Here is a 21,538-nt window from a genome sequence, read left to right as displayed (position 1 = left end):
ATAGGTAAATGAAATGGGGGATGAATGTGATAGCTTGGATAGGAGGGTGGAGTGGATAGATGGGAAGGAAGATGGATAGGTCAAGAGGGCAGTGCCGAGTTGGAAGGTTGGATCTGGGATAAGATGGGGTGAAGGGAGTTGAGGAAACTGGTGAAATCCACATTGATCCCGTGTGGTTGCAGGGTCCCAACAGGGAAGATAAGGTGTTCTTCCCCCAGGCATCAGGTGGTAAGGGTTTGGCAGTGGAGGAGGCCCAGAACTTGTATGTCCTTGGCAGTGTGGGAGGAGGAGTTGAAGTGTTTGACCACAGGGCAGTGGGGTTGTTTCGTGCGTGTGTTCCACAGGTTTTCTCTGAAGCACTCAGCAAGTAGGTGTCCTGTCTCGCCAATGTAGCGGAGAGTACATCGGAAGCAACGGATACAGTAGATGACATATATGGAGGTGCAGGTAAATCTCTGATGGATGTGGAAGGCTTTTTTGGGGTCTTGGACTGAGATAAGGGGGGAGGTGTGGGTGCAGGTTTTGCAGTGCTTGTGACAGAGGAAGGTGCTGGGAGGGGAGGGTGGGCTGCGTGGACCTAACAAGGGAGTTGCAGAAGGAACAGTCTTTACAGGATGCAGGTAGGGGTGTGGAGGGAAATATATCCCTGGTGGTGGGGTCAGTTTGTAGGTGGCAGAAATGGCAAAGAATAATGTGATGTATCCGGAGGTTGGTGGGGTGAAAGGTTAGGACTGGGGAGGTTTCTGTCCTTGTTGCAGTTGGAGGGGTAGGGTTCGAGGATGGAGGTGCGGGAAGTTGGTGAGATGCGCTGGTGGGCATCATCAACCACATAGGAGGGGAAATTGTGGTCTTTGAAGAAGGAAGCCATCTAGTATATTCTGTGGTGGAATTGGTCCTCCTGGGAGCAGATGTGGTAGAAGGGGAAGAATTCTGAGTAAGGGATAGCATTTTTACAGGAGATAAAGTAGGAGGAGGTGTTGTCCAGGTAGCTGTGGGAGTCAATGAGTTTGTACTGGGTGTCTATGTTGAGTTGGTCACCGGAAATGGAGATGGATGCAGTTGAAAGCATGACTGTTGCACTGGACTGTTTAAAATTGGGGATATGCAAGAGGCTCGAATTGGAAGAGGGCAAATATTTTGTGTCTATTGAAGATAAGAGTGACCAGGAGAGGTGAGGCCCTGGAGGAACTTGTAAACAAGGATAAGGATTCTGAAATTAGTGTATAGCCCCAAGAGGCTGCCTGGATTTGGTCAGAAGCTCATCTCCGTGTCAGACACAACACCAAGGTTATATACAGACTGATTCTACCTTAAACAATTCACAGAGAAAGGGATGGAGTCAGTGGTTAAGGAACAGAGTCTGAAGCTGCACCCAAAGGCCTTTGAGCTTTCCAGTATTTGATTAGAGCACATTTCTGTTCATCCGTTGTTGGATTTTGAAGAACCAGTCTGACTACTTAGAGAAATCGGGAGTGATGGTGAGGTACGTGATCAGCACTAACAAAGCACTTTGGAATATGGAATCAGAAAAACCTCTACGTTTGTTATCACTCAGGTTAACCTCGGCTTCCCTCATGGTGATGGGACACTGGGGAATTCAACTTTCATTGACACGGTCTCAAGCATGTGTGTTTGCTCACATGGCCAGGTGAGACCAGGATCAGGCTCAGCTTGCAAGTACTTACTGAAAACAAAGGGGACATTCTATGGCAGATCCCATGGTTTTCCATTTCATGAATTTTAATAGACAAAAGTGTCACAAGAAGTGTGTTCCATGTAGTGAACAAGTCCATATAAATGTGGACACGAGTACTTGGAGTACAATGTTTGATACAGAGTAAAGCTCCATCTACCTGAAAAATCAGTAGTTTTGATGAAAGGTCACAGGCGTGAAATATGAATCCACTTCTCTTTCCACAAATTGTGTCTGACCTTCTGAGTGTTTCCAACATTTTTGTTTGTATTTCAGATTTCGAGCATTTGCTGTACTATGCTTTTGTGTCTGGAGTTTTGTACTTGTAGATATAGCAGAAGTTAAATATATTGATTAACCTCTTGGAGTGAGTTGCAGAATTAGCTTCTATTCTTTTGCGTGCACTCTTGTTTCTTTAAAATTTTTATTATTAAAGTAGGTACGAAAAGAGAGAGACTGTAGCTATAGCAAAGTACTTCGAAGAGTTTGGGGATCACAGGGAAGTTAGAACTGTCAGTGAGGAACAGGAGAAATGAATGGTGAAGCACAGAGAAATGGAATGAGGAAAAGGATTATGCATAGCGGAATTGGGAGTGCAATAGGGCGAATTAGAGATGACATGGAGATACATTGACATGGGAGATCAACAGAAGAAGAAACTGCGAGGGACATGAGAGAGGAGAAATGCAGCAAGAAGCTCCTTTGCTGCTCAGTGAGTTTGTACCATCAAAGACAGGACCTGCCACTAATGCTGCAGTCAGTACTGGAAATGCTTTAGCAAAAAAACTTAGCTGTTGTTTCAAGTGAACCTGAGTGACACAGCTCCTTTTGTAATCCCAAATAGGAATTTACTGAATGTTCTAGAAACTCCTACAGTGCAGCTTATAAAAGAGCTGCTTTGAAATTTCCTGACAGTGTGTATCTGTAGAGGCAGCAGTCCTGCTGTGGCAGTTCCATTCTGAAATTAGACCTCGCTGTTGAACTCGGAGTTGATATAATTGAAGGATTGTTGAGATGTTTCATGAATCAGTAAAAGTCTACACTCCTCAGCACTGCTGCCCCCGAGTTAGGCAGTGTGGAGAGACTGTAAATGGCCAATGATCTTTGGGGTTCCACTGAAATCTTTGCCAATCACACAGCTTTCTCACCAGTACAGTCATTCACCGTCCATGGACAGGAGTTTCGATGCTGTTGTTTTATGTAGCCTCTTTTTGTCCAGCTGCTCATTTTTTTTTGCCGTGGTTGTCTGAGTTTCGACACGCAGAGACAAGCCAGCTTCCAATTTGGAACTTGCCATTTGCTGCCTCTGAGCTAGATTGAGAAACCATTTTTGTTATTGTTTTTCCATTGGTGCCTGTTGTACCCGGGGCTATCTGCTGTGTTTTCATTATTCCTTGGAACAGCAAGTTCCTGGTAAGGATCCTGAGGTTTGCTAAGAAGAATTACTTACTCACAACTACAATTTTTAGCATGTCATCAGTGATGACCGCAGAGAACCTGAGTTGCCCAGGGACATCTGTCTCCCTAAAGAAACATATTTTGTGTCTTGATTGATGTTCAGCTCTTTGCTTCCTGAGAGTGACAGTTGGAAGCCCAATACCATGAGGCTCCTTCCCTCAGCAGAAATGTGGAAATGCTGCCAAAGAAAATCAAGGCTTAACACGTTTGCAGAGTCACCTTAGCTACAAGCATTTTCCAAATTACTTTTTGCTGTTTTATAAATCATTATCCCTTTTAACAATTTTACTTTATTTCAGTGTCTAATGTTGAGAATAGGACTGATGTTTGCAGCTGCAATTTCTGTACCAACATGGAGCAGTGGGCCCCCTGCAGCAGCACTGAGCAGTGGGCTCCCCGTGTCAGCACTGAGCAGTGGGCTCCCGGCAGCAGCACTGACCAGTGAACTCCCCGTGTCAGCACTGACCAGTGTGCTCCCCATGTCAGTACTGACCAGTGGGCTCCCAGCGCCAGCACTGACCAGTGGGCTCCCAGCAGCAGCACTGACCAGTGGGCTCCCGGCAGTGGCACTGACCAGTGGGTTCCCTGCACCAGCGCTGACCAGTGGGCTCCCCGTGTCAGCACTGAGCAGTGGGCTCCCCGTGTCAGCACTGAGCAGTGGGCTCCCCGTGTCAGCACTGAGCAGTGGGCTCCCCGTGTCAGCACTGACTAGTGGGCTCCCTGCAGCAGCACTGACTAGTGGACTCCCTGCAGCAGCACTGACCAGTGGGCTCCCTGCAGCAGCACTGACCAGTGAGCTCTCCACACCAGCACTGACCAGTGAGCTCTCCACACCAGCACTGACCACTGAGCTCCCTGCAGCAGCACTGACCACTGAGCTCCCTGCAGCAGCACTGACCAGTGGGCTCCCTGCAGCAGCACTGACCAGTGAGCTCTCCACACCAGCACTGACCAGTGAGCTCTCCACACCAGCACTGACCAGTGAGCTCTCCACACCAGCACTGACCACTGAGCTCCCTGCACCAGCACTGACCAGTGGGCTCCCTGCACCAGCACTGACCAGTGGGCTCCCTGCACCAGCACTGACCAGTGAGCTCTCCACACCAGCACTGACCAGTGAGCTCTCCACACCAGCACTGACCAGTGAGCTCTCCACACCAGCACTGACCAGTGAGCTCTCCACACCAGCACTGACCACTGAGCTCCCTGCAGCAGCACTGAGCAGTGGGCTCCCTGCAGCAGCACTGACCAGTGAGCTCTCCACACCAGCACTGACCAGTGAGCTCCCTGCAGCAGCACGGACCAGTGGGCTCCCTGCAGCAGCACTGACCAGTGAGCTCCCCACGCCAGCACTGACCAGTGAGCTCCCAGTACCAACAGTTCTAAACTCTTCAGTTTTTGTTTGATTGTATTGTGTAATGTATCAATAATGAGGCATTGAATCAGACTGTTTTACTGGAGTTGTCAGGAATTGAAGGGAAAAGGGATCGGGGATTGACCATTAGTCATAGGAACAGATATGCAACATTTGGCCCATTGAATGTGCTTTGCCATTCACTGAGATCATGACTTATCTGGTAAAGCTCAACTCCACTTGCATGTCTTATCCCATAAGCCTAGATTCCCTTAATGATTGGAAAGTTTATATATCTGCCTTGAAAATACTTAATGACCCAGCCTTTACAGCCAGTTGCAGTGAAGAAGTCCACAGGCTCACGACCCTGTTTCATCCTTCTCAGTGGATGAGAAGGTCATTCTATGAGCTGATGTTTGCAGAGAGAAGATTTTATTGGCTGAATGGGCTTTAACTGTTTAACCTTTCATTGAGCTATATGTTGAGTATCTGTGATCTCGTGAAAAGCTGCAATTTTTGTGAAGGGGACAGATGAAACTATTCTTGTATCTATAGTCTACAAAGTCCATTCATCAGTGTGTAAGTTCAACCAGTCATCTCTAGGCATTTGTTTAGTTAATGTGGTGGAAAATGGCAGTGATTTGCAAATAACCATTGAGTTGTCCTTGAATGTGTTAAGCAGGAGCCTGATAACTGGACCTGTGCGGCTGTCTGATACCCCATTATTCTGTCCTGTAGAAGGTTTACATTTCTGCACATGTTCTTTGTTTATTTTGTCGAGATAATTTAAAGGTCATGAAACGTTCAGTTCTTGCAGAGTCACTGGCAGTAAACACACTTCAACTTGGCTGTGGTTAAACTGGTGTTGTTGGAATGGTGCCAGTCATAAGACCTAGAGCCTGTTTCTTCAGGATCAGCTCTATTGGATTATTCAGTTCTTTTGTCAACAGACAGAAAAGGTCAGGATATGTAGGAGTCTGATTTTCATTAGCTAATACCACCCCCTGGTGATTGAAATGCTTCAAAACACATGTTTTTAAGGAATGTCTATAATTTGATTTGTATGTTGTAAGGTGGGCTTATTATTTGTTCATTACTGGTAGGTAAGGAGGAAATATCATTACTGTTATTCAGATGTGCAGGGCTGGTATTATGTAAAGAAGGGGCTAGTATTATTACGGTTACCTGTTGTGCATTAAAAGAAAAAGTAATACAGGTAGTTCTTGGATAATGCATGTTCCAGCAGTGCAATTTGCTTATAACATCACTGAGGAATTAAGGAACGGTGTTTTTAGAACGCTTACCTCAGTTCACAATAGCACGATTCCAGTGGGGATCGTTTTGTGCGCTTCGTTCTGCACATGCGCTGATGTCAGCTGCTGATCGAGCACCTTTCTGTGAGAGGTACTATACAGAGAGCAGCTTTCTGAGAGAGATACATTGAGCAGCTTCCTGTGAAAGGTGCACTACTCCTTGATTTTCCCTTTTTGTCTTGAAAATGATGGAGGGGCAAGGTGACGAGAATGTTAGCAAGAAGCACCCTGGTGATAAAATTGCAAGTGGTGAATGCAAAAGCAAGGCGAGAACACTGAAAGAGAAGCTAGATGTTATAAAGCGTTTTGAGACTAAGGAGAAAATGTGATATAGCTCGCTTAACAGGAATGAGGGAGTTTACCTTACACACCATGATAACCCTCTGTCCCTGCATTAACAACATTTTTTAAATGTACTCTGTAAAATGTATTTTTGTTTTGTTGATACACACACACACACACACACACACATATTTTTAGATTAGATTAGATTACTTACAGTGTGGAAACAGGCCCTTCGGCCCAACATGTCCACACCGCCCCGCCGAAGCGCAACCCACCCATACCCCTACATCTACCCCTTACCTAACACTACGGGCAATTTAGCATGGCCAATTCATCTTTGGAGTGTGGGAGGAAACCGGAGCGCCCGGAGGAAACCCACGCAGACACTGGGAGAATGTGCAAACTCCACACAGAGAGTCGCCTGAGGCGGGAATTGAACCCGGGTCTCTGGCGCTGTGAGGCAGCAGTGCTAACCACTGTGCCACCGTGCCGCCCACTGTGCCACCGTGCCGCTCTCATATATATATGAGAGCAGTATTCATGTTAGTATTTTTCTACAAGTAAGAGGCTGCATTATTAAAGTTACTTGTGCATTAACAAAGGCAATGTTTTTCATTCTCTTCCTTGACAAACAGCAGCCGTTTTACAAAATGGTGTCATTGCTGTTAAGCATGTTCAACGGTTATATTTAGATCACACTGAACTCATTGTGTGGTTTTCTCGCCCTGACTGCCAGTTTAACTCCACAGTGAACCACATAGGCCTATACATCAGGCCTCCACAAATTGTTAGTGCCTTCTTTAGCAGTTGCTGGAGGTGCTTGAGAATCACTGACTAAATGGTCATCACATTACGTGAAGCCGCTGAAAGTATGAGATCAGGAAGATCATACAACACGCTCTCCACTCCTTTGATCAAAATGTTGAGCCAGTGTTACTTTGCTATTAAAACAGTCCCACATGACAGTGACCTGTCAATTCCTGTGCCTCTAAATCTTTACTTTTGTCTTGCAAAAGTAGCCTCCTCTGTTCTTGTAGATGCCGCAAAACATACAGAAGAATGACTACTGGTCATAATGGAGTGATTAGAGTGACAAAGGGAAACTGTCCATCGGGTAAAAATTATTATGATACAGAAGGGACTAATCAGCCCTTTTTTGTTATCAACTCCACTGATGCTTAATAGGAGCAGTGCGTACTGTCTAGAAGGTGCACTACAAAGATTCATCATAGATCTTTAGACAGCCCCTTCTAAACCCATGTCCACTTGAATCCAGAAGGACAAAGGAAGCAGATACATGGGAACACCACCATCTGCAAGTTCCCCTCCAAGTCACTTACTATCCTGACCTAGGAATATATAGCTGTTCCTTTACTGGGAAAGAACAGCTGTATAATGTACTGGGAAGACAGACGTACCAACACCAACATTCTCGATCAGGCCAACATCCCCAGCATCGAGGAACTGACCACCCTGGATGGGCTGTGATGGACTGGGCATGTGGTCCACATGACTGACATGAGACTCCCCAAACAGGTGCTCTAATCCCAGCTTTGAAACAGCAGGCGAGCCCCAGGTGGTCAGAGGAATTGCTTCAGGGATACCCTCAAGGGCCTCACTGGTGAAGTGTGGCATTCCCACAGACACCTGGGAATCACTGGCCCAAGACTATCCAGAGTGGACGAGCAGCATCCAGGAAGACGCTGAGGATGTTGAGACTTGCCATCAGGAAAAGTGGGAAGCCAGGCAAAAGGAGTGCGCTGCCACACCACGCCCCCAACCAGCCCCTTCCCATGACCACTTGCCCCAAGTGTGGCAGAGTCTGCAGTAGCTGCATCAGTCTGAAAAATGAGGGACTGCCAATGATGACGATGTTGCTGGGTAAAAATCCTGAAATTTCCTTTCTAATGGCAGCGTGTGGACTGCAGCGGTTCAAGAAGGTAGCTCACCACCACCTAAGGGTACCTAAGAATGGGCAATAAATGCTGTCTGAAATGCAATGCCCATGTCCCATAAGTGAATTAAAAAGTGTCTGCTCCAGCTCTCTGAGGATGTGTGTTCATGCCGGTCTCCTTTTCCCTGTAATCTTGCAATAAATAGAAATAATAAACTCTTGAATGCCTTAATTGAACCTGACTGTACCACACTTCCAGATAGTGCATTCCATCCTCTAACTACTTCTACATATTGGACTTGTGAAAACTGTCATAACTCCGGGAATAAAAAGGTCAAAAACAGCAATAGTATGTTATTAATAAGATTTTTTTCCTCACCTCTCATTTACTACTTTTGCACACTTCAAATGTGTGCTTCCTGCTTAGCGGTCCTGTATTGAGTGGGGACAGTCTATGCTCTCTACTGTGTCCAGGTTCCTTACAATTTAAAAACGTTCTACCAGATCTCCTCTTCATGGTCTCCTCTCTAAGGAAAACGTTCCCTTCTCCAATCCATCTTCATAGCTGACGTTTCTCGTCCCTGGAAACTTGTAAACCTGTTCCATAAGCCACTCTAATGCGTTCACATCCTTCCTAAAGTGTGGCACCTAAAACTGTACAAAATACTCCAGCTGAAGTATAACTAATCTCAGATAAATTCAGCATAACCCCCTTGCACTTATATTCTGTGCCTCTGTGAATCAAGTCTGGGATATTGCATGCTGTATTAATAGCTGTCTCTATCTGTCCTACCATCTTTAATGACTTTTACCCTTACACAGACTGGTTTCTGTGTTGCTGCAGACCCTTTAGAATAGTACAGTTTATTCCATACCTCCATGTCCTTCATTCCAGATGCTATCGCCTTACGCTTCTCCGCATTGAACTTCATCTGTCCCCAGTCTTTCTTTCTCATAGTGTATATCATGCCCCACTTCAGTCCCAAGAGCCAGGCCTAGCAGTGCGTCGTCTTTTTGTTGGACTGGACATTGACTTCAAGAAGAAATATTTCTGAACATAATCTAATAAGCTGGCTTGCCCCTCTCCACCCTTAATGCTATCCCTATCCAGACTATATCCTGGTAATTAAAGTCCCCATTATAACTGCTCAGTGATGTTTGCACCTCTCCGTACTTATCTTGAAGATTTGTTCCCCTATACCCTTCCTACTAGCTGGTGGTCTGTAGATTAGACCAAGCAATCTAACTGTACCTTTGTAGTTCCTTGGTTCAAGGCAATTCCATTCTGTTCTTGAATCATCTGAGACGTCCTTTTTCTCCTGCACTGCATGGCTATGCTCAATCAATACATGTACCCCTCATCCATTTGTTCCTTCCCTGTCTTTTTTTTCTTCCTTTGAACATCTTGTAACTAGGATTATTTAATGTCCAGTTCCACCCTTCCTTGAGCCAGGTCTCTTTATTGCCACAGTGTTATCACTCCTCATGGCAATCTGCACCTGAACCTTCCAAATCTTATTAACTATACATCGTATGTTGGCATCGACATACTGTGTGACCCTGATTTAGACTCCATTACTTTATCCCTTACTGTGACTCCAACTATGAGCTTATTATTCTCTGATCTGGTGCTTTCTGCCTCTTCCAGCATTTCTTGCCCCCTCTTATTACTCTCTGATATGCTCACCAGGCTGTCACACAGTTAGTTTAACGTGCTTGTCCTCAACAAGACTAAAACACCTGCAAGGTAGTCCTCCCATCTGTGTTCTGATGCAAACGGTCTAACTTATACAGGAACCATCTACTTCAAGCTAGTCCAGTGTCCCATGAACCTAAAACCTTCCCTCCTTCACCATCTTTCCAGCACGCATTCATTTGTCTTTTCTTCCTATTTCTTTCCTCACTTGCATGTGACAGTGGGATTACTCCAGAAGTTACTACTGCTGAGGCCCTCATTGCTGATGTTCTACCCACTTTTCTGTTTTCTGATCATAGCACCAATTCTGCCTTCTTACCTATGTCATTTGTATCAACAACCTCTGGCTGTTCATCCACCCATCCACTGAAAAATGTCCTGCAGTTGTTTGCAACATTCTTGACCTCAGCTGCAGGGAAGCAACACACGATCCTGGAGTCACACTAATGATTGCAGGACTCCCCGTCTATTCCCCTAATTAAAGAATTCCTAATCACTGTTGTTCTTCTGCTTTTCTTCCTACTTTCCTGTACAGCTGGGCCAACCATAGTACGTTGGGCCTGGCTCTTGCTACACTTTTCCAAGGCACCGTCACTCTCTCCAGTATCTTGAATGTAAAACTGGTAGTGGGCAAGACCTCTGGGACTCCTGCACTACCCACATTGGTATAGTAGAGATTAAATGTGTAGGTACAGAAGAGGGTAGGATTAACTCATAGATTCGAACAGCAAAGGCCATTTGGCCCATTGTTACTCTGCTGTGGTGAAAGAGTGACATAATTGTTCCCACTGCTTTGCCCTTTGCCTACACTCTGTAAAATGTCTGTCTCGGATGTTTATCAAATTCCACTTTGAAGATCTCCATTGGAACTTTTTCTGCACTCTTTCAGGCAGTGACCTCCAGATTGTAATTTACCATGTTCACAAATCCTGCCTGCATACTTTCCCCTCCACCCCCCCTGATTTTGCCAGGTCATCAAGTCATTTGCTGCTGGAAGAAATTCCCAAATTAGTTTCAAAATTCTAAATCATTTTGAACATCTCTAATAGCTGTCCACTTAACCTTCTCTGCTTCATGGCAGGCAATCCAGCTCCTGTGGTCTCTTCAGATAACTGAAGCCCTTCATCCTATTCTTATGAATCTGCACCACATTCCCTCTTGGAAGTTTCACATCCTTCCTGAAGTGCAACACCCAGAATCAGACACAGCCAACCAACTCAGGCCTTAACAACGATTTGTAAAACATAAACATGCCTACGTTTCATTTTCTACTGTCTGTTTACACATCTCATGAGCCTGTGTTTTTGGTTCAAAAGCCTTCTCAGCTTGGTCTTCCACTTATGATTTGCATCCTTGAAACACCAATCTCTCTGTTCCTGCATCTGCCTTTACAATTGAACTGTTTACTTCATGTTGCCTAAGTTCATCTTTGTGCCCAAAATACATCACATTGCTCTTCTCAGCATTAAATTTAATCCGAGCATTTCAGCAGCATGTCTGTGTTCCCTGAAGTATGTTATCTCCCTCACTCTGTGCAGTTTGTATTTATTCTGTCTCTACCCTTAGCTGCATCGCAAAGCATAAATCACTGTCAGTGGTTATGTGTGGAGACGCTGTGTGCTTAACATTGCTACAGCTGCTACAACTGTACAATGGAACAAATTAATGTTGAAGCAAAACACTGCAGATGTGGAAAAGTTGGAATGCAAACAAGAAATGCTGGGAATGCTTATGTATACCTGGGGAGGTATACGCACCTATGGAGAAAGAAACAGTTAATGTTTCAGTTTGATGACTTTTCACAGTCTGTACTAATGAAAGGCCATCAACTAAACTCTCCTTTTCTCTCTCCACAGATATGGCTTCACCTGCAGAGTATTTTCAGGATTTTCAGATAATTTCATAATTATGATGTTAATACAGTATCTCACAATATTATTTCAATCCTCTCAATATTATAATTGGTGGTTCCATGTATTTGAGCTGTTGCAAAAGCCTCTGGGATGCAAGCGCAGTGTTTTTCTATTCAACAAGGAGTCAATGTTCATCTGATGTAGAAGCTGTAGTATCCACTAGATGGCGAGATAACTGCACATAGCTAAAAATGTCATACTGCAGCTTGGTCTCTGTGAGTGAGACAGCAAACACACTTCCACTCCCAGCCTAGCACTGAGAGTCATAGTTTAGATTATGAACATATGTGAATTAGGAGCAGATGTAGGCTGTGTGATCCTCAATCCTGCTGCACTATTCAATTATAATCAAGGCTGACCCAATTACTCCATATTCCCACTTAGCCCCCAGTAACCTTTCAGCTCTTTCTCATCAAGACTGTGTCTACCTCAGTTTTAAAACCATTCAAAGACTTGACCACCTTTTGAAGGAAAGATTTGTAAAAACTTTCAACCCGCAAGGTGAGAAAATCAGATCTCCTCATCTGCCTTAAATTGGTGATCCTGTATTTTAAACAGTAACTCCTGGTTCTAGATTCTCCCAAAGGATAGAACTCTTTCTGCATTCACCTTATGAAGACCTGGATCTTTTTTGTTTTAACTGAGTCTTTTACTCTTCTAAAACTTCAGCTTATAGTTTGCCCACCTTTCCTCAAAAGACAACCAGCTCATTCCTGATATTACTCTGGTAAGCCTTGTCTGAACTTTTTCGAATGCATCTTTCCTTACATAAGGTGACTGATGCTGCACACAGTACTCCAGATGTACTCTCAGTAATGTACTATATAATGGAAGTATAACCTTGCTACTTTTTATTCAATTTCCATTGCAATAAAGAATTACATTCTATTAGCTTTCTTAATTATTGTTTCGCCTCCATGCTAACATTTTGAAATGAATGTCCTAAGATACCCAGATCCCTCTGCATCCCAGGACTTTGCAATCTCTCACCATTTAGATAATATGTTTCTTTTTTATTCCGCTTCCCAAAATGGACAATTTCACATCATTACCCATTATTCTCCATTTATGAGAGATTGGCCCACTTACTAAACCTATATGGATCTTTTGGAGACTCTTAATGTCCCCCCCCCTTACAACATACTTTTATTACTATCATTGTGTCATTAGCAAATATATCAGTCATAGTCCCTCCATCCAAGTTAGTTATCTGAAGTTGAGGTCCCAGCACTGATCCCTGTCGCAGACCACTCATTACATCTTGACAACCAGGAAGCTGACTTTTTAGCGAACTAATCATCTTTCTGTGCCAATGTTTTACAGCGTCTTCTGGAAATCTAGGTGCAGGACTTATATTGGTTCCTCTTTATTCACAGCATTGCTGTTTCTTCAAAGCGCTCCAACAAATTGGTTACACTTGATTTCCCATTCACAAAATTGTGTTGACTCTTCCTGATTAGCTTGAACCAAGTGCCCTGCTGTGTAACATTTTTAATAATAGCCTCCGGCATTTTCCCTATGGCAGATATTAAGCTAACTGTCCTGTAGTCACTTTTTGTCTCCAATAATTTGTGAATAAATGAGTTAGATTTACTGATTTACAATATAATAGAACATTCCCCAAATTAAAGCCAATGTGCCAACTATCTCATGAGCCACTTCTTTGAAGTCCCAAATTAGGTCCATTGGGACACTTGAATGGCCAGCACCACAGCTACAACGGTTTGCTTAGTACCACTTTCTTGGTGACTGTTTTGAGCACCTCCTTCCCATCGATTTTCTGATTTGCAGCATTTCTTGCAATGATTCTTGTATCATGGAAACTGATGTAAAATAACTATTCAATTCATCTGCTATGAGTGAATTGTTACTGTTTATGCTTTTCCTGTGGTGCTGGAATATTCACTCGTGCTGAGTGTTTTCAGAGAATACAACATAATTATGTGTGGGTTTGGGATATGTTTGTTGATCATTCTAGACTTAACACTAATTGCTCTGTATTAAAAAGGGATTTAATGTCTGTTTCAGCAAAACAGGACAAAAATTGATCAAAAGGGGAAAGTAGTATAAGAGTAAAATTGCAGGAAATACAGAAACTGACTGTAAACATGAGTGAGTTTTGAGAAGATTTGTAGCTCAGGTTGAGGTTCTGGGTGTAAGTTTGCTCGCTGAGCTGGAAGGTTTGTTTTCAGATGTTTTATCACCATACTAGGTAACATCTTCAGTGAGCCTCTGGTGAAGCACTGGTGGTATGGCCCGCTTTATATTTATGTGTTTAGGTTTCCTTGAGTTGGTGATGTCATTTCTTGTTATTTTTCTCAGCACATACAGACCAAATACTGAACGACAGAAGAAATCATCTCAACACCCACAAACTGAGCTGCATTAGAATATTATTTCAACAGCCACCACACACTGCAGCACAGAGAAACTATGGAGAGCAGAGGAAAATCACCTATAAATGTATTCAAAAAGAATGGGTAACCAATGAACCCAGTTCGCCGAGTTCTCAGCAACAAACCCCAACAAGCAGACAAAACACGTCCAGAAACCCTAGCTATTTTCCCCTGCATCAAAGACATCTCGGAAATGACTGCCAGACTACTCAGCATGATGGTAGCCCACCAACCCACCAGCACACTAAAACAGCAGCTAACAAACTTGAAAGGCTCTATACAAACAAAAAAACTAATGTTATCCATATAGTGGACTCAAAGTTTGGGTTGGATGGATGGGAGGGAAGTTTGTTCAAGTTTCTGCATTACTGCTTCCGCTATCACCAATATCAGGGCTCAGGGCGGAAGCAGTATTTGGATAGTCAAAGGATTTTGATAAGGTCTCATAAGATGTTAGTGAACAAAATTAAGGCACATGGGGTAGGAGGTAATATATTGCCATGAATTGAGAGGAAATAGTGGGAATAAATGAGTTGTTTTCCAAGTGATGGCAGTGACTAGTGGCATACTGCAGGGATCAGTGCTTTGGCCTCACCTATTCACATTTATATATAAAAATGTACTGGATGAGGGAACAAAATGTAACATTTGCAAGTTTGGGTTGCTGACGACTCAAAATTGGGTAGAGTTGTGAACTGAGGAGGATGAAAGAAGGGTTCAAGGTGAGTTAGATAGATTGTGAGAGTGAGCAAATGCATGGCAGATGCATCCCAGTATGGCAAAATGTGCGGTTATACACTTCAGTGTGAGAAACAGAAGAGTATTATAGTGATGTATTGGGAAGTATGAATGTAGAGGGGGATCTTGGTCAATGTTAATAGAAAGGCAGATTCATTGAAAGTGAACAGAAGTTGGAATGCTTTTCTGCAGTTATACCGGGCCTTGTTGAAATCAGATCTGGAGTATTACATACAGTTTTAGTTTCCTACATCAGAAAGAATGACTTGACATAGAAGGGCTCGAGCGAAGATTCATGTGGCTAATACAGAGGGTGGCAAAAATGCTTGTGAAGAATGGTCGGTTCAGCTGGTCCTGCATTCATAAGAGTTTATACAGATGAGAGGGGATCTTATGAAATGTAAGTTTAGATGCAGAGTGAATGTTATTTCCTGCCTGGGGAGTCTAGAACTAGGGAAGACAATCTCAAGATGTAGCACAGACCATTTAGTAAGAGATGAGCAAAGTTTCTTCGCTCAGTGGTGAATCTGTGGAATTCTCTACCATAGAGGCTGTGGAGATCAAGTCACTGAATGTATTCAAGAGAGAGAGAGAGAGAGAGAGAAATTTTTAGATTTTAAAGGCCTCAAGGGGTATGGGGAGAAAGGGGTATATGGCACTGAGATAGTGGACCAGTCATGATCATATTGAATGGCAGAAGAGGCTCACAGTGCCGATTCCCATTCCTGCTTTCTATGTTTCTGTTTTAATCTTGGCAGGGAACTGTTCCATGGGTCCATTGCATAGGAATTCTGTTAAATCCAAGGGATCATGGTACAGTTACCCTACCATTTAAAACATGCAGCCACTGTATTGGCAAGACTTGATTGTTGTTAATTGTTCAAATGAATATCAATCCCGGTGTTGCTGTGCAATGTATCTTCAGTCTTCTACCTTTCTTCTGGCATAGAGAGCTTTGTTTATTCACCAATTTGTACCTCTTATGGTCCACTGAATACATAAACAAACATGAGTAAATAGTACTTAGCCACGGTGCATTGAATAAAGTAGGAGCCTTTTAAGGCAGCTTCTACAATTTTTTGCCAAACGTTTATTGATTTCCAAACTTACTAAAACATTACATGATCTTTTCAAGTGGACATGATATGATGCGCATTAAAAAGTCAGGTTTTTTTTCCAATACTGTCTGTTACGCACTACGTTTACAATTATAGTCAATATTTGCAATGTTCATCACATGTCAAACACACACTCGAGGGGGTTTTCACAGTTTCCAATCCCTTGATGTATTATGGCCTTTGAAGGTGACCTCTTTCCACTTCTCCTTTATGGCAGATGCCCCAAGCTTTAATACATTGCTCAGTACATTGTCCTGGATGTCAGTTTGATGTAGTCCTGGACACCTTCTTCCACTAGAACCCCAAAGGGTTTTGGGCAAACCAAAGAGCCTATTTCACTGTGTTGTTGGTCCTCCCACTTGCATTTGAGCTTTACCTCGGTCTCCATCCCCAGGAACAGACCGTGGAACACAGAGTCAAGAGAAGAAGGGTGCTGGAAAAGCACAACAAATCTGGCAGCATCCGAGGAGTGGAAAATTGGCGTTTCGGGCAGAAGCCCTTCATCAGGAACGCAGAGTCCTGCGTTACTTTACAAAACTGTTTGGGATGAACCTCAACAAATATAATGCAGCTTTATCTAGTGCTGCTATGCAAAGACACATCCCAGAAAGATGTGGATAATATTATCTTCTCCACTACAGCCACCTCAAAGGCAACATTTGGGTGGGGTGAAATTCCAGAGGTGCTGACATTACCTGACGGAAAGGAGGTCGGGCTGTTTGTGCCACCAGACTCTGTCTCTTGGTGCTTGTTTAAAGGTTTTGGCATTCAGACATTCTGGCAAGTGACTTCCTTGTAAGGAAACCATCTGACAGGATACAACATTTTCTTTTCCTGCAGGTTATTATGGGTAGACTTGTGGTTGACAGTGTATTTCATCACAAGTGTTTTCCCAAGGGACAGATGGTACAACATAGCCTAACTAAATAGGGTGCTCTGTGTCAGTGTCGCCTGACCCATTGCTGAGGACAAGCTTCAGCACAAGCTGACATTGGTGTTTGTCTGCTGGGGTCTGCACACAAAGTAGCCACCAGGATGAGGACAATGTTGCAAATGTCCTTAACCGCCACCCCACTTGTCAAGAAACATGTCACTCCCTCATACCCAGTTTTGGTTTAATGATGACTGCATGCTGCTTCTGGTTTTTGGCACATGCTATGCCCCATCCAAACCATAACCGAAGCACTTGAAGGGAGGCTGATCTGAAAGTGAATGGAACAAAGGCTGGGTTGACCCAGTTCCAGAAGAATGTGACCTCATTCTTGCTGCAATTTACTTTGGCTCCCATGGGCAATGCTGTCTGGTTAGAGATGTGAATCAGTCTGTGATCTAACAGGAGATTCCAGCAGAAGGTGTTAGTACTGTCATTTACAAGGAGGCTTTGATCTGAATGTCTTCACTGTCTCAGACTGTCACCCCTCTTATGTTTGTATCCTTGCCAATAGACACGACAACGAGTTGGATACAGTGCACAAACGAGACCTGAAGTTACAACAGCTTGGATGAGTGTGAAAAGTGGTGTTTGCAAATTGTTGTGTTTAATCAATGTTGAGATAGCAGGTTCGCTTCACAACATATTGGGGGATTGTTTCAGCAATTACTCAGCAGTTATTGTTTTATTTAAACCAGATTAAAATAAATTGCATGCTTTTTCTTTTCAAACAACCATATAGCAAATTCCACAAAGTACGTTAGGTTGCAAACCTTTCTAAATGATCACTTCAAAGAATAACTGCATTGACTCAATGGTGCATTAGGTCAAGGCAGTTCATAAACAAATTCAGTTGAAATTAACTTAAAATTAATGTTGATGCCTTATAGTGGTCTCTCAAGTAGCATAAGCACCCACTGAAACTAATGCCGGGTGCATTCCATTTCTCTCTGTTGCTTTCTTCAGCAGGCACACTGTATCCTGTTTACCTTGCACCCAGTATGATAGTCCATGTTGACCAGGAAAGCTCTTCAAGTTTCAATCTTTGGTCTGAGCTAATTTAGAAAGAAAATCATTTGTATTTATATTGTATCATAGATGTACAAAGTCATTTCACATCCAATGAAGTATGACTGAAGTGTCGTCACTTGTTGCAGTATAGGAAGCCTAGTGGTTAGTTTGTACTTTGCAAGATTTCACAAACAGCCATGAGATAAATAATCTCCATTACTGTTGAACTTTGAGAGATAATTGTTGACCAAGACCCCAGGGCAAATTCTCCAACTTATCTTTGAGTCACACTGTTGAATCTTTTATGCTTGAGAGGACAGATGGGCCTTAGGCTAATTTCCAGTCTGAAAGCCAGGACCTCTGACAGTCTGACATATGTTAAGTGCTGCACTGCAGTGTCAGCTTGATTTATGTGCTGAATGGAGGCTTGAGCCAATGACACTTTCGAATCAGTGGTGACAGCTGCTGCTGAGCCTAGCTGGTATCATTACTGGGGCAACTGGAAATCTATTGTGGAGTTCTTCAGTAAATAAGAAGGAATATCATCCAGATTTCTCTTTCTCTACTGCCACCTAGGAACTCTTTCCAGAAGATGAAAATGTTTGACAGGTGACCAACAGGAGAGTTGGTTTTACTTGCAAGTAAAACAGTCTGTTGACTTAACTTAGCAGTGAAGTATAGCTACTTAGACATGTTGCTGGAGAATGAAATTGTGTGAATAAAGAGACAACACCCTCAGTGTAGATGTGCGATGAAAATTGCTACCTGTAGTAAGTTTAAGGAGTATATTAGCGGATGAGAGAAAGAGGATTTAGGCATTTGGGAATGGAACTCCATATCTCAGAGTCTTAGTCCACTGAAGGAACAGTCACTAAAATAAATTGGGGAAGCCCAAGATGTCAGAATTGGAGGAATGCAGAGTTCCCTGAGCATGCAGAGCTAGAGGGCAAAAAGGGAAGAACTCGCCATCAGTTGTTCCTCACAACCAGTTCCTTACCTTTGGTACCTTGGAAAAAATGAGAGAGAGAGAGAACTGTGGATGTCTTGAGAGTGAGATCTCAACAGAAATCAAATTGGAGAATGTGAATATTTACCAAATGGAATAAAGGACAAATTATGGTTTAAAAAGAGCACAGCCACTTCGCTATATGAATATCTGAGGTAGTATTTGGCCAACCTAGCCAGTTTGTATTGTTGAGCTTACAAAAAGACAGATTTGCATTAATGTAGTGCCTGGTCAATGGTCAATGAAATATTATTGATGTGTAGCTCCTGTTGTAATGTGATAAAATGCAGAAGCCAATTTGCACACTGCCAGCCCCCGCAAACAGTGGTGGCATAAGGACCAGATAATCTGCTTTTGTGATGTTGATTGAGGGATAAGTATTGGCCAGGGCAGAAGAAATAACTTTTTTGCTTTCCTTTGGAACAGCTTTATGGGATCTTTCATATTCTGCTTATAGCATACTTGAGAATTCAATTTAATTTTTCATTCAAGCCTCAGCACCTCAATACACCAGCGCTCCATATGGACCACACTGTCTGTTAGCCTTGATCATTATGCTCAACTCCTGGAGTGGGACCTGAACTAATTTGTAACTTAGATGAAAGCACTACTAATTGAGCCATGTAATTTCCTCACATCCCAACTATTGCTGTTGACAAACAGTGGTTGTCCGAGAGACGTGGGTAGTATTTCTGTGCTGGATGACACACAATTGGGAACACTGTAGCAAATTTTAATTATCTATTAGCACAGCCATTAAAAGAGCATTTTGGTGTTGTATAAAACTCGAAAACAGGACATCATCAGAAACGTAGTAGAATCTGAGGCCATCATAATTCTTCAGTCAGTGGTCCCAGTGCATTTGATCGTGTTAGTTGAGGCTCACCTCCCAATCTGAAAAGCAGCTAAACACAATGCTCAGATGCAAATGATAGATGTGCAAAGTGCTGAAGGTTATCTGTGTCTTGTCTCATGTTTTGTTCTTTTACCCATCAGTTATGGCAACGCTACAGCTTCCAGCCACCAACTTAGCCAACCTGGCCAATCTTCCCCCAGGGACCAAACTCTACCTAACAACCAATAGCAAGAACCCCTCTGGCAAAGGAAAGCTGTTGTTAATACCTCAGGGGGCCATCCTTCGTGCTGCTAACCCAGCAGGTAAGATCTTTCTGGTCATTTCAGTTAAGTTTGGCTGTAGAGGCTCAGGTCACCATTTGACTCTCTAGGGAGACGTGTGGGGCCCTAGATCAGATTCAGTCTCTGCTCTGACCAGGGGTCAAATAGAAAAAAGTAAAGATTATTAGAATTTGCAGTGGAGGGTTGTTGTCATTACTGACAATATTGACTGTGTCTCCTCTGTTTGTGTAGTTGATTTATGATGTGTGTTACAGTGTGCCACTAATCAATAAATCAGATCTTTTCCATTTATTCTAGTCCAAATAGAAACCTTGACCTTGGTCATCTGTAAAATGTATTCCAGTTATCCATCAGATTAAATACTGCAGGTCCAGTGCCTGTCTGTGCATAGTCATGTTCACACCAAAATTGAGTCCCAAATAGTTTGAAACACAGAGATTATAAACTTGGGCTCTCTCACTCCCTCCTCACAACACACACAGTCATGCAGAATTAATACTGTCCTCTCCTCCAGTGCTCACATCCTTACTGCCACCACTCATTATGTGCTGCTCCACTCCCTGCAAATTACCACATGAAGCCTTACTGCCAATGCGCGCACACAATAGCCTAAAAAAGAGATTGTGTACATACGTTCCTAATTTCTTTGACGTAGAACCTATAAATGAGTTGTTTTTCGTAAGTTATTCTAAAATAATTTTTATAATGTTTTATGAAATAGATCTCCATGCTTTTTTATATATTTGCCAATATGAATAGTTAAATGCATGTTTTCTGTAAAAATGATGTAATCTTAATACAGACTTTCCAATAACTATCATCATAAATAGGAAAAATATGATTTGCAAATTGCTTTCTGAAAACCTTGTAAAAAATTGCATTTTAGGTAAGCAATTTACAAATTATGCACCTCTTTATATTGGTGCCTCAATTCAAAGTAATTCCGGTGTCCGCCATCCTATTGTTTCCCTATTGTGTGCATTGTAAAAGGTGCAGTGTGTCCTTCCCTCAGTTGCCAGCATGTTGAATGTTATGAGTGGTTACAAACTTGGTCAGTGATAGATGAAATGTATGAACTGTGAAATGTTATGGTACCTACTTAGTTATTAGTGTATCATACAACACATGCTTCTCACTCCTGACTCACTCTTCTGGCCAACACAAAGGCTCTGATTCTCCCTCCCACCCCCACACTCCAACCCCACTGTAGCTGACACCATGTCCTAGTGGGTACTTCTGTTGGGAAAGGATTAGGCCATTCAGTCCATTGAGCCTGCTCTGCCATTTAATACAGTTATGGCTGATGGAACACCTCAATACCTTCTACCCTCACTATCATGACCTTTTCTCCCGTTGGTAATCAGAAGTCTATCAATGTCTCCCTTAAACGTACAGAAAGTCTGAGCTTACACAGTTCTCTGAGGTAGCAAATTCCAGATTCACAACTCTATGAGTGAACATAAAGTTCTCCTCATCTCAGTCCTAAGTGGCAGCCCCCTTATTTTTTAATTGTGCCCCTGGTTCTAGACTCCCCAACTAGGAGAACCATCTTATCTGTGTCCACCCTATCAATCCCTGAGTATTTTGTACATTTG

At 43.0% G+C, this 21,538-nt stretch overlaps 1 protein-coding gene across 7 annotated transcripts in view; it reads left to right on the top strand.

Moving 5' to 3' along the window:
- Window positions 1–21,538, top strand: part of yeats2 (YEATS domain containing 2) — a 137,722-nt gene that overhangs the window by 86,506 nt on the left and 29,678 nt on the right. For all 7 annotated transcript variants that reach the window (XM_072572969.1, XM_072572968.1, XM_072572972.1 and 4 more), the window contains exon 17: window positions 19,803–19,964. In XM_072572969.1, the coding sequence (XP_072429070.1) occupies window positions 19,803–19,964 (162 nt within the window). The remainder of the gene's footprint in view (window positions 1–19,802; window positions 19,965–21,538) is intronic.

Source organism: Chiloscyllium punctatum, chromosome 6 (assembly GCF_047496795.1).
Source record: "Chiloscyllium punctatum isolate Juve2018m chromosome 6, sChiPun1.3, whole genome shotgun sequence".
NCBI classification, from domain to species: Eukaryota; Metazoa; Chordata; class Chondrichthyes; order Orectolobiformes; family Hemiscylliidae; genus Chiloscyllium; species Chiloscyllium punctatum.
Note: the sequence above shows the minus strand (reverse complement) of the source record. Positions and strands in the feature narration are given on the sequence as shown.